The sequence below is a fragment of the Amphimedon queenslandica genome, unplaced genomic scaffold (genome assembly GCF_000090795.2).
Source record: "Amphimedon queenslandica unplaced genomic scaffold, v1.1 AMPQUscaffold_13085, whole genome shotgun sequence".
Lineage (NCBI taxonomy): Eukaryota > Metazoa > Porifera > Demospongiae > Haplosclerida > Niphatidae > Amphimedon > Amphimedon queenslandica.
The window spans coordinates 68646-79187 of record NW_003546679.1 but is presented as its reverse complement, the minus strand read 5'-3'; the positions used below and the strand labels follow the sequence as shown (position 1 = coordinate 79187).

General features: G+C 34.0%; 4 protein-coding genes across 4 annotated transcripts in view; 3 read left to right on the top strand and 1 right to left on the bottom strand.

Moving 5' to 3' along the window:
• LOC109585323 (WW domain-binding protein 4-like) overlaps positions 1–2257 on the top strand; it is a 6447-nt gene extending 4190 nt beyond the window's left edge. Inside the window, exons 9-13 of the mRNA XM_020001336.1 lie at positions 467–631; positions 911–1001; positions 1068–1239; positions 1450–1677; positions 1798–2257. Of these exons, the coding sequence (XP_019856895.1) occupies positions 467–631; positions 911–1001; positions 1068–1239; positions 1450–1677; positions 1798–2089 (948 nt within the window). The 3' untranslated portion in view covers positions 2090–2257. The remainder of the gene's footprint in view (positions 1–466; positions 632–910; positions 1002–1067; positions 1240–1449; positions 1678–1797) is intronic.
• LOC109585324 (small ubiquitin-related modifier 1-like) lies at positions 2202–3048 on the bottom strand. The gene is made up of 3 exons (XM_020001338.1): positions 2931–3048; positions 2842–2871; positions 2202–2543 (listed from the first exon to the last, which is right to left on the bottom strand). The coding sequence occupies exons 1-3, from the start codon at positions 2967–2969 to the stop codon at positions 2334–2336; spliced, it is 279 nt and encodes a 92-aa protein (XP_019856897.1). The 5' UTR covers positions 2970–3048; the 3' UTR covers positions 2202–2333.
• A 153-nt stretch (positions 3049–3201) lies between these two features.
• On the top strand, positions 3202–5246 carry LOC100638995 (39S ribosomal protein L22, mitochondrial-like). The gene is made up of 5 exons (XM_003389366.2): positions 3202–3291; positions 3337–3409; positions 3453–3518; positions 4086–4163; positions 4789–5246. The coding sequence occupies exons 1-5, from the start codon at positions 3224–3226 to the stop codon at positions 5071–5073; spliced, it is 570 nt and encodes a 189-aa protein (XP_003389414.1). The 5' UTR covers positions 3202–3223; the 3' UTR covers positions 5074–5246.
• A 255-nt stretch (positions 5247–5501) lies between these two features.
• On the top strand, positions 5502–10335 carry LOC109585322 (uncharacterized). Its single transcript, XM_020001335.1, has 7 exons — positions 5502–5836; positions 5890–6078; positions 6273–6578; positions 6667–6711; positions 6907–7059; positions 7118–8473; positions 9077–10335. The coding sequence occupies exons 1-7, from the start codon at positions 5620–5622 to the stop codon at positions 10333–10335; spliced, it is 3525 nt and encodes a 1174-aa protein (XP_019856894.1). The 5' UTR covers positions 5502–5619.
• Positions 10336–10542: the final 207 nt, after the last annotated feature.

Genomic DNA, 10542 nt, shown 5'->3' with positions numbered 1-10542 from the left:
TAAAAATGTGAAATTAGCGAAATTTCTTCCTAGTGAAATACAACCCCTATATGGTATATTATTATTATTATTATTATTATTATTATTATTATTATTATTATAAAAATAACGAACATGTACAAAAACAATGACTAGAAGAAGAAAATAGGGGAAAGAGGGAGATCCCAGAGGAGACAACAGAAAAACAAAAGGGAAACATGAAAAAATAAGAAAAAAACTAGCTAAGAAAACAAACAAAAGAAAACAAAGTTAAATCTGCCCATCCAAGACAGAAGGAAGGGGAGGGAAGCGGCTAAGCCACATTTATTATTATTATTATTATCATTATTATTATTATTATTATCATTATTATTATTTATACTATGTAATGTATATGCAATATTTCAAATATTTCCTTCATTGCTTCCATACATAATGTTTTACATTTATCTTCTAATTATTAATTATTTATTATTATTATTCTTAGGCAGCAGAAGCAGCTTATAAAAGAGACCAGAAAGGTCTACCAGCGAAGGATTCTTCTTATCTTAAGAAAGCAATAGCTGAAGAAGAAAAGAAAATGAAGTCAAAACCAAAGAGAGGAGGAGGAGGTGGTGGTGGAGGAGGAGGAGGAGAGGCTAAGAGCTCTACAGTAATGATCATATTGTATCTATTGAATTATTTAATTAATATAATGAGTGTGTTTTACTGTAACTTTTGTGACCCTGGAATTTCCATGAATTTTGAAAATTCACGAAACAAATTTGAGAATATCCTAAAATTAGATAATGGGTTTACAAAAAACTTTAGGCCACAAAATGTCTTGTTTTACTTCATTCATGAACATGTGTGCATATTGTATAGACTATTATTAGTATTATTATTATTAGACTATTATTAGTATGACTTCATGATATTTTTGCTATTATAGGACGTAGCAGCACCTCCGCCCCCACCATCACCATGGCAACAGTTGTTATCACCTGAAGGTCGTATCTATTACTATCACATTTTGACCGGAAGTAATTAATAATATTAATTAATTAAAATGTAAAAAAAACTTTAAAATAAAATTACTTATTTTTTAGTTTCTCAGTGGGAGTGTCCACCTGAACTCAAGACCACGCCCTCCCATACATCAGTTAAGAGTACAGTGCAGTCCAGTGCTCCTAAAGGTTCTTCAGTCTTTGGTACTTTCACTCGTAACGCCAAAGGATCTATAGTACCAGTCTCATCTTCAAATACTAGTAACATTACCAGGTATATGTATCTTTTATTATTATTATTATTATTATTATTATTATTATTATTATTATTATTATTATTATTATTATTATTATTAATAGTAAAGTTTTATTAATACGGTATGTATGTTACTTCTAATTATGCATCAAGTGTTAGAAATATTGAAATAACATGTACATGTATTTGTACATGTATCCAATCTAATGTATTTTTATTATCTTTTAGTGTTGAGGATGATAGTATTCAAGCTCAATGGCTGAGACAGCAACAAGAGAAAGATGAGTTCTTACAGCAGCCATTCACTGAGCTAGCGGCTAGAGTTAAATACTACACAGAAAACAGTGATGATGATGATGAAGAGAAAGAAGGAGGAGAGGAGAGTGGAGAAGGAGAGAAACCTCCTCCTGCCAAGAGGTTTGATCCTTATGGCTCATGGCAAACTGTTGCAGTAAGGTAAGAATATAGTTGCTACTTTAATAGTCTTCAAGTTTTCCTTTCTTCCTATACTTATATGCAGGCAGTAATGTTCTGGTAATATCTCTGATTAATAGTAATCATTATTTATTTTTGTAGAGCACAGAAAATTGTTGAAGAGGAAAAGGAAGAAGATGAAGATCAAGAGGAGAGAGAAGAAGCACAGCCTTCACAATCTAAATCAAGCCGACTTCAAGTGTCTTCTGACGAAGAAGAAGGCTACACTTTTAAAGAAAAAACTCACCCACAAAGCAGCAGCAATAGTGGCTTAGACCCACAAGTGAAGAGAGAGGATGGAGGAATGATGACTGGGTCATTTAAAGGATTTAGTTTTAAGAAGAAGTCAAGCAGTAGCAATAGAAATATCAAGCAAAGAACTAGCCAGTGGTGACACTTTTAATGGATTATTTGTATATGTATGTGTAAATGAATAGTTATGATCAGGAATTAGGACAAGCAAAGAGAACCAGCTTTGCAATGTCTGGATCATAATAATATTATCGTTAAACTTTTAAGAGGTTTTTTAATTCAAAAAGCAAGCAAGCTATTTTAATATTTTTAATGCACATTTTGTATGCATATAAAGAAGTTAAGTGGAGACAATAAAAAGATAAAAATAGTCATATTAAAATACATCATTTTTGTGTTACTTCATTAATTTGTATTACAATAGTATCTCCGTCCTTCATATTGAGGTCTTTTGCAGTCTGCATGCTCAGTATTGGTGTCCCTAGATATGTGAATGTGACGTTCTTCCTATTGTGTTCTTTTTTCTGACAGTACGTCTTCATGAGTAGCTCCAATGGCGTCCCATCATCAATAATGTAATTCACTATTATCCCATCCTGTATAATGAATATTAACACTGTATGTAGCTATAGTGTGTTAAGCCCATATGCTCAAGTTCTTAATAATGAATATGAATCTATACCAATATGTGATTATAGATTTATACTGTACTGTAATAATCAGTGATGCTGTTCTATAGCACTGTGAGCTTGAGGCTTTAGTACATGTTATAGTGTGTTTGTGTGCATGTATTGTTAATATCTATCATCTCATGAGCTCTGAATGAGGAGCTAATCTTTTACAATGATGACAGAGTGAAAGTATAATACAAAGAATGTTATACAGTATACTTACTGGTTCTCTGAGGGCCAGTTTAATTGCAGACTAAGAAAACAATAGATATTAGTCAATAGAAATCCTACATATAAGTCTAATGATCTTACCTCACCCATATCAACACTTGATCTACTCTTCCGGGCCATAGATCTATATAGAGTAGCTGGTTCTCTCAATCTTTATACTATAATGCTGAGTGGAATGGAAGGCAGAGCTTTGTTAGTTACTATTATAATGTAGTGTTTGTTATTTTATGCAATGTAGGAGTAGAGTATGATAGCGTGTGGCTGCAAAAACTGTCAATATTTACCGACTGCATCGTTTGCATGAGGGTGGCTTGTAGTGCGTGGGCGGGCTCAGTTAATAATATGTCACACCTACTTATTACACGTGGACTGTCATGGCGTCCAAAGCAAATTCTATCCTTTCCTCTTTTAGGAGGTTTCTAGTCCCCCATAGACATCAATTGTAAGTTATTTATTATTAATATTATTGGTATTATTGGGTCTGTAGTTATAGGATGACTTCTGTTGCTTCTACTACTACTCCAGTTTCTACAGTACAAGAACAGGCTCCTCCCTATAGAGTATGTTAATGATACAGTGAAGTGTCATTAATATGTTGTTTAGGAGTTTTATGGTCGTTGTGAGCAAGTGAAGACGAGCCCACAGAAGCTGAATCTTGTTGCTAAAGTGGTAAGCAACTGTAGTTTGTACTGACGGCCATTTTGTAATAATAATAATGTATTTAGCACTTTCTGATTTTTAAGTAACTTTAAAAATTCGTAAAAAATCCAATTTTGATCAGAATGAGCTCAAACTTTCTACGCAACATAAGTACATGTATATGCATCAGAAAATGTAATAAAAATGGAAAATTCTCACCTTTTCATTTTTAGCGAAATTTGGCCAATGACCATGTACTATGGTACAGGGACTTTGACCTAATTTTTGAGCAACTTAAAAAAATGTAAAAAATTCAATTTTGATTGGAATGAGCTCAAACTTTCTATGCAACATAAGTACATGTATATGCATCAGGAAGCGTAATAAAATTGAAGAATTCTCACCTTTTTATTTTTGGCGAAATTTGGCCAATGACCCTGTATTAGGGACTTTGGCCTGATTTTTGAGCAACTTTGTAAATTATAATTTTGATCAGAATCAGGTCAAAGTATATGTATTAGGAAAATTTATAAAAATGCTCCTAAATAAAGTCTACACTAGTAATGAAGTCTATCTTCTTCATTATTCATTCTTCAGATAAGGCGAATGAAGGTTGTAGATGCTTTGGTTCAATTAGAATATTCGGATAAGAAAGTGGCTACTTTTATCAAAGACGTAAGTATAAATAATTAATACATTAATACAGAACTTTAAAACATTCAGCATGATTATACATGTATAATTTTTGTGTTGGTATTAGTCAGATAAGTAACCTATTAGTAATGATGATGGTAATGTCAATCTACATGTACATGCTACAATCAATCCTCACTAAAAGGAACCACTGGTTACTGGACACTTCACTAGATCTATGACATACAGTTGCTGTTGTCCCATTCATAATACCATATTAGGTAGTGTATAAAAGGTCCTTTGTATAGTAGAACCACTCTATTCTGTATCACTATCATCTGATTTAAAGACACTCCTCTATATAAACTGTAGTAATGGCTGACCCATGCATGTAGGTGTCTATTTTGACTGATGCAGGTGATACTATTCTACATTGCATTTATAATGTCCTAATTCTGACCTGTTTAACTTGATTTGTCTTTATTACTATTTATCATTCGTTTGTCCATTTCTCATTGCTTTTGTATTTGTAATGACCTGTTTAACTTAATTTCCCTTTATAATTATTTTTCATTTCATTCCTTTGTATTTGTAATGTCCTGATTATTAATTTATATTTTAATCTTTTTTATTCATTTCCTTTCTTCCTCTCTCCCTCTTCTCTCAGACAATAAAAGAGACCCAGAGGAATGCTATTCAGATACACAAAGCCAATCCGGACAACCTCTATGTGTCTGCCTCTTATGTTGGCAAAGGAACTTACCTCAAGCGTATCCGATACCATGGGAAGGGTCAATCAGGGAAAATGTACAAGTATTATTCTCATTATTTCCTGAAGCTACGGGAGGGACCTCCGCCTGTTAAGAAGAAGAAGAGTAAAGAGGCCCAGGGTTGCTATGCTACAAGGAGACTCATACAGAGAGGACCCATTACTATACCTAACTGCCTTTGATTGGATTCATATCATTCACTCATAGTCATTGAGTGTATGATTGATACCTAACTGCCTTTGATTAACACTTGACTCAGTTGTATCACGTATTGTTTGTGAACTGGAACTGTAGATGTGACATCAAATGTACTGTATACTATCAGATTGTTAATAGTGAAGCATTATAGATTGCATTCCTATTGTTATAGCTATCTGATGCTTGCTTGACCCATTATTTCCAAGCAGGCTACTTGACTCTTACTATACTTCACTAAATGTTATGTGACTAGGAGGTAGGAGGTTATGTGTTAGTGAGAAAGCTTTGGTAAAACAACCTGCAAAGCACGATATAGTTGTGACATACCACAATTTATAAATTCTAACATATCTTTTTTTGGTAAGAGTTATTATAACACTTTTTAGTAGTGTCGGGTTTAAGGGCTGTGGTAATCTTGTTCACCTTAGGCTTGAGTAGCTCTTAGATTACTGAGTGGATTTATGTATACTTGAAGTAACTGATTGTCTTTAGTCACTGGATAGTTCATTATCTGCACCTTTGTTTACAAGATGATTGATCTTTCTCAATGGAGAGCAAGTATTGGCCTGTGGAGTTGCTGTTTAGCTGCTGGTAGATCTACTAGCAGTGGACCTGCTACTAGCTCCTCATTTAAACCTCACAGTACATCCTCACTAGGCAAGAGATGTGATCTAGCTACTGCTTTGGCTCTTTCTCATGTTTTTCTGATGATCATTTTACTGATGAACCATTTCATTCATTTAATAGGTACAATTAATATTGTTATGATTGTACAATTCACTATGTAATGTTTTTTATAGGAATTATTTCTTATTACTGCTACTCCCAACTGCATTATACAACTGGTACTGCAGTCAAGCAAGTACTCTACTCGTTGATGCTGCTACACTTTGCTGTGTACAGTACTAACATGACCAGCTCCTCTTTTTATTTGATAATATTCCTCCTCCTCCTCTTATCAGGAGACATTGAACTCAACCCAGGCCCTGGTAAGATTAAAATACAGTTTTATCCATGCATTCACAAGGCAGTTCTATTGCTTGCAATCTGGGGTGCAATTTCATCAAACTGAAGAAGTTGTTGTAACTGTAGTTTAGATATACCATAGGCTGCCTGCAATAGAATTTCAATTCCTTCATTTATGGTTGGCTTCATTGCATTTTTTATTAATCCAATTTTGTAGGTAATCCAAGGGAAGTGTTACAGATCCATTCTTATGATCTCACCCGAACTGTTGCCTCTAATTGTTATGAACTAACTAGTGCACTATATGCCAAAGACTTGATACCACACGGAACAAAAGAAGAGATAATAACCACAACTGCTTTATCTAACGACCAAAGAGCCGCCCGACTTGTATTGGCTATTGAAGGAAGATTGGAATCCTCTTTAGATCAACAACAGTACCTGATTAATATCTGTGGTGTATTACGAAATCAAAGAGATCGTCAGTTGAAAGATATTGCTAAGTCTATATTGCATCAATTAGGTAAAGACTGTTAGATCTCTGTGTAGTGTAATATGAATAAAGTGTATAATGTGTTCATAATTATGTTGATTTTTATTGTTTTTAACAGGTCAATCTACAGTCACTCCTATGGGAACATCCCATGCATCTCTAAGTAAGAATACTGTAACTATAGTCTAATTGCGGTGACGCTTAAGTGTAGCTGATAATCAAAATTAATTGCCTTTCATGTACACAGTGTGTGTGTGTCCAAACAATAATAATAATGTGTGAGTGTGGGTTTGTGTGTGTCCATACAACTGATGATTAATAATTGAAAATATGCAATTAATCTATGCCTCATTTACAGGTAGTTCAATGGAGCATACTAGTACTATTGCTAAGTGTTGGCAGTGGTTTTGTAAAATGATGTGCAGAAATAATAATAATGAGCAGCCTAGGCAAGAACAAGGAATCATTGAATTACAACAAACAAATCTTACTGTCAGCCAACCAACCTTAGGTATATTAGATAATAATTCAATATAATCAGTAGAATTATTATTATTTTAATGATATAGGACAGTCTGTACAGTCATTGGTACATGATTATACTGATACACCATCCTTTGTTGATTCTGATATAGAAGAGTCAGTACAGTCATTGGTACATGATGATACTGATACACCATCCATTGCTGATTCACTTCATCATGATTCACACTTGGTTGAACCAGTTCCTAATGATGTGCTGGAATATGCTGAAATTATGAGACAAAAGTACAACGCTGAACTGATTGTTGCTACCGACTGGCCCCCTCGAGTTGGGAAAGACTTTTTTGGAAGATTAGCACTAGTAGAGAAGGATCGATTTGTTTCGCAAGTAGAAACAGCTTGGTATCTGCTAAGGGGTCAAATTGATAGGATACCTAGATTGCATGGTAATAGAGAAATAACAGTTAAAAATATTTTAGCACCCTCAAAAAATAAAGATTCTCTAAGAGTAGTAATAGACGGTCCTCCTGGTATTGGCAAGACAACACTCTGTCGTAAACTGTTAAACATGTGGTCCAATGGATCACTTGTACATCAGCACTATGACCTGGTACTTTACTGTCCTTTAAGGAATGCTAAGATTGCTGAAGCAAAAACAATTGCTGACTTATTTATATATCGAAGTAGTGCACATGCCATGTCCTCCATAGCTGAATGGTTTGAAAATAATCATGGTAAAGGATTATTGATATTTTTTGATGGTTGGGATGAATTAAGTGAGCAATTCAGGCAGTCCTCATTAGCTACTAGCATCATCCACAGAGAAATGCTATTTCATTGCTCAGTTATTGTTACCTCTCGTAGCTATGCTTCCTCTTCACTTTTAGAAATGTCTTCCCTTAGCAAACACATACAAGTTTGTGGATTTTCAGAGAAACAAATAGCAAATGTGATAAGAGAAACACTTGAGGATTCTGTTGATTCACATCTAGCAATGAAACTCATTAACGATCTTGAAATACGAGGTGATGTTAAATCATTGTGTTATGTACCACTAGTCTGTTCCATGGTTATCTTAGTTTATCGTAAAGAAGGAGGACACTTACCAACAACGCTCACTCAACTGTATGAGAACTTTATCCTACAAACTATCAGAAGACATGTTAAAAGACATGACATTAACCCACGTACTTTAGGTAGTCTTTCTTCATTACCTCCAGAGTTAGCAAAACATTTTCTGGAATTGTGTCGAATTGCTTATACTAACTTGGCCAGTACACAAATGACATTCTCTTCACATCAACTACAGTCACTGAGTGAGGAAGACTATCTTGGATTGATGACGACTTTCATGGAATATGACGAGGAGAAGTATCAGTTCCTTCACTTGAGTATACAGGAATTTCTAGCTGCATGGTGGATAGCTAAGCATGAGGAGAAAACAGAGGAAGTGTTTAAGGATCACTTTGATAATGATCACTTTCGAATGTGTCTGAGGTTTGTGGCAGGTCTAACTCACCTTGAACATGAGAGCTATCAACAGTATTTTAATGCTAAGCAGCTTGGCTTGCAGTATATGGAAGAAGCATCAACTGAATTTGAGAATTGTAGCCATTCAGAATTTTATTTGAATCCTGCTATCAAACCAGTGCTATATGACATATATGATGATCTACTATTTTATACTTATTTATCTATCTGTTTTGATGAATTTCCGATTCTTCTTATTCAGCTAATTTATGAATCACAGAACACAAAACTGTGTCAAGTATTAGCACAGTCCATTGCTAATCAATCATTTTGTCTTGATAGAGCAACATTGTCTTTGTTTGACTGGTTGTGTCTTAGTTATTTCATTGATAATTCCAACACAAAGTGGAATCACCTGGACCTGGGAGCATTAAATGAACAGAAAATGAACACCTTTACTTCAGGACTAACTAATGGCTCTCTAACATCCAACTTACTTGAATGTATTTTATATATGAATGGAGTAGATGATGGTATTGCATTAGCAAAGAAAATCTCATTTTTTTGTATAAAAGAGTGTTATTTTTACTGTCATATTGAAGCCCATTACAACACTTATTTGATATTATTACAGTTATTCAAATTTTCACAGCTGAAAATATTGCATTTTCATTTAATATCGAACAGTCCCGAGTTTGCAGTAGCAAATAAACCAATTGATGCTAGTATGGAACTTGAAAACTGTATAGAAAAAAACACAACAGTACAAGAAATGAGAATTAAAACAAATCATGATGCATTTTTAGATACTGTTACTGCTGTCATTAAAGGTGTGACAAAGAATAAAACTATAACATCATTTCGTGTTCATTTATATTCGACCAATATACCAGAAGGAATATTTGAGCAGTTACTAATAAAGAATACTACAATAAAAGCTTTATCACTGAACGTAGGCAGTTCTTCTTTACTGCATACACAGGATAGTGATACACCATCACTAAAAATAAAGGAGATAAATATGCCATTGAAAGCTTTAGAGATACGAGGTTTTACAACATCACAGCCACTCCTTCCACAAGGTGATGGATTACACTGTCTGATACATGTACAGCCTTATTCACACCCATTGCAACTTATATTTTCATCTCATCCAAATCTTTGTGTACTTGAAGTATCATTGGATACAGAGGAAAGTGTTTGTGAGCTTTTAACCATTCTACAAAACAATACTACACTTAAAGCTTTGAAAGTGAACATAACAATATTAACTACAAATGTTTATATCAATGTACAGAACATGTTGAGGCTTAACCAAACACTTTCATACTTTGAGATTTTTGGTCAGAATGAGCACAGTTATTATACCTTATATTATTTCCCACCATCATATATCAAATACAATACCAGTCTACAGAGTGTACATATTTCAATTTCAACCACTGAGGAGGTGAAATCTGCATTTGATGCCATTTCTCATATGAAATATCTTACAGAGATAAACTTTGAGCTAGATTCACAAGTTAATGGGACACACTTTATTCTTGCTGTTATGGGCATGTTACAATCAAGTACAACCATCAGGCAATTGAGGATAAAATGTACTAAAGATAATGATTTCCTTCTATCCATTGATCATTGGAGAGAAACAACACAGCATTTCTATGAAACTGTATTCACTCATCCCTCAATTGAATATATCCAGATCGTTGCCAAAGATGAAAAAGAAATTCTAAATGATTTCCTTGAAGAACACAAAAGGTTATTGCTTAGTAAACATGAACAGGAACAGCCTTACAGACAGTTACCAATAGTGATTCATTCTTATTCTTGATGCTATAGGCTAGGTTTTTTTTAATTTTCTATCCTAACATTATGTTGTATTTTGTTATAGCACAATGTACTGATTGTTTACATGGTGTCGTTTACTGTCTTTTAACATTATACACTTTGCAGGTTGCTTGACCGAATTTTCTTACTACACATCGCTTTCTGGTCACGTGACATGTATCAACTAGTATGGTGAGAGTCACGTGATTAA

Excerpts from the sequence above, each read along its gene's own strand:
- LOC109585324 (XM_020001338.1), bottom strand. The coding sequence starts at position 2,969 with ATGGCCCGGAAGAGTAGATCAAGTGTTGATATGGGTGAG. Across the intron at positions 2,872-2,930 it reads CAAGTGTTGATATGGGTGAG|TCTGCAATTAAACTGGCCCT; the intron begins GTAAGATCATTA and ends TTGTTTTCTTAG. Across the intron at positions 2,544-2,841 it reads AACTGGCCCTCAGAGAACCA|GATGGGATAATAGTGAATTA; the intron begins GTAAGTATACTG and ends TTCATTATACAG.
- LOC100638995 (XM_003389366.2), top strand. The coding sequence starts at position 3,224 with ATGGCGTCCAAAGCAAATTCTATCCTTTCCTCTTTTAGGAGGTTTCTA. Across the intron at positions 3,410-3,452 it reads AACAGGCTCCTCCCTATAGA|GAGTTTTATGGTCGTTGTGA; the intron begins GTATGTTAATGA and ends TATGTTGTTTAG. Across the intron at positions 3,519-4,085 it reads TGAATCTTGTTGCTAAAGTG|ATAAGGCGAATGAAGGTTGT; the intron begins GTAAGCAACTGT and ends TTCATTCTTCAG.
- LOC109585322 (XM_020001335.1), top strand. The coding sequence starts at position 5,620 with ATGATTGATCTTTCTCAATGGAGAGCAAGTATTGGCCTGTGGAGTTGC. Across the intron at positions 6,712-6,906 it reads AACATCCCATGCATCTCTAA|GTAGTTCAATGGAGCATACT; the intron begins GTAAGAATACTG and ends CCTCATTTACAG. Across the intron at positions 7,060-7,117 it reads TGTCAGCCAACCAACCTTAG|GACAGTCTGTACAGTCATTG; the intron begins GTATATTAGATA and ends TTAATGATATAG.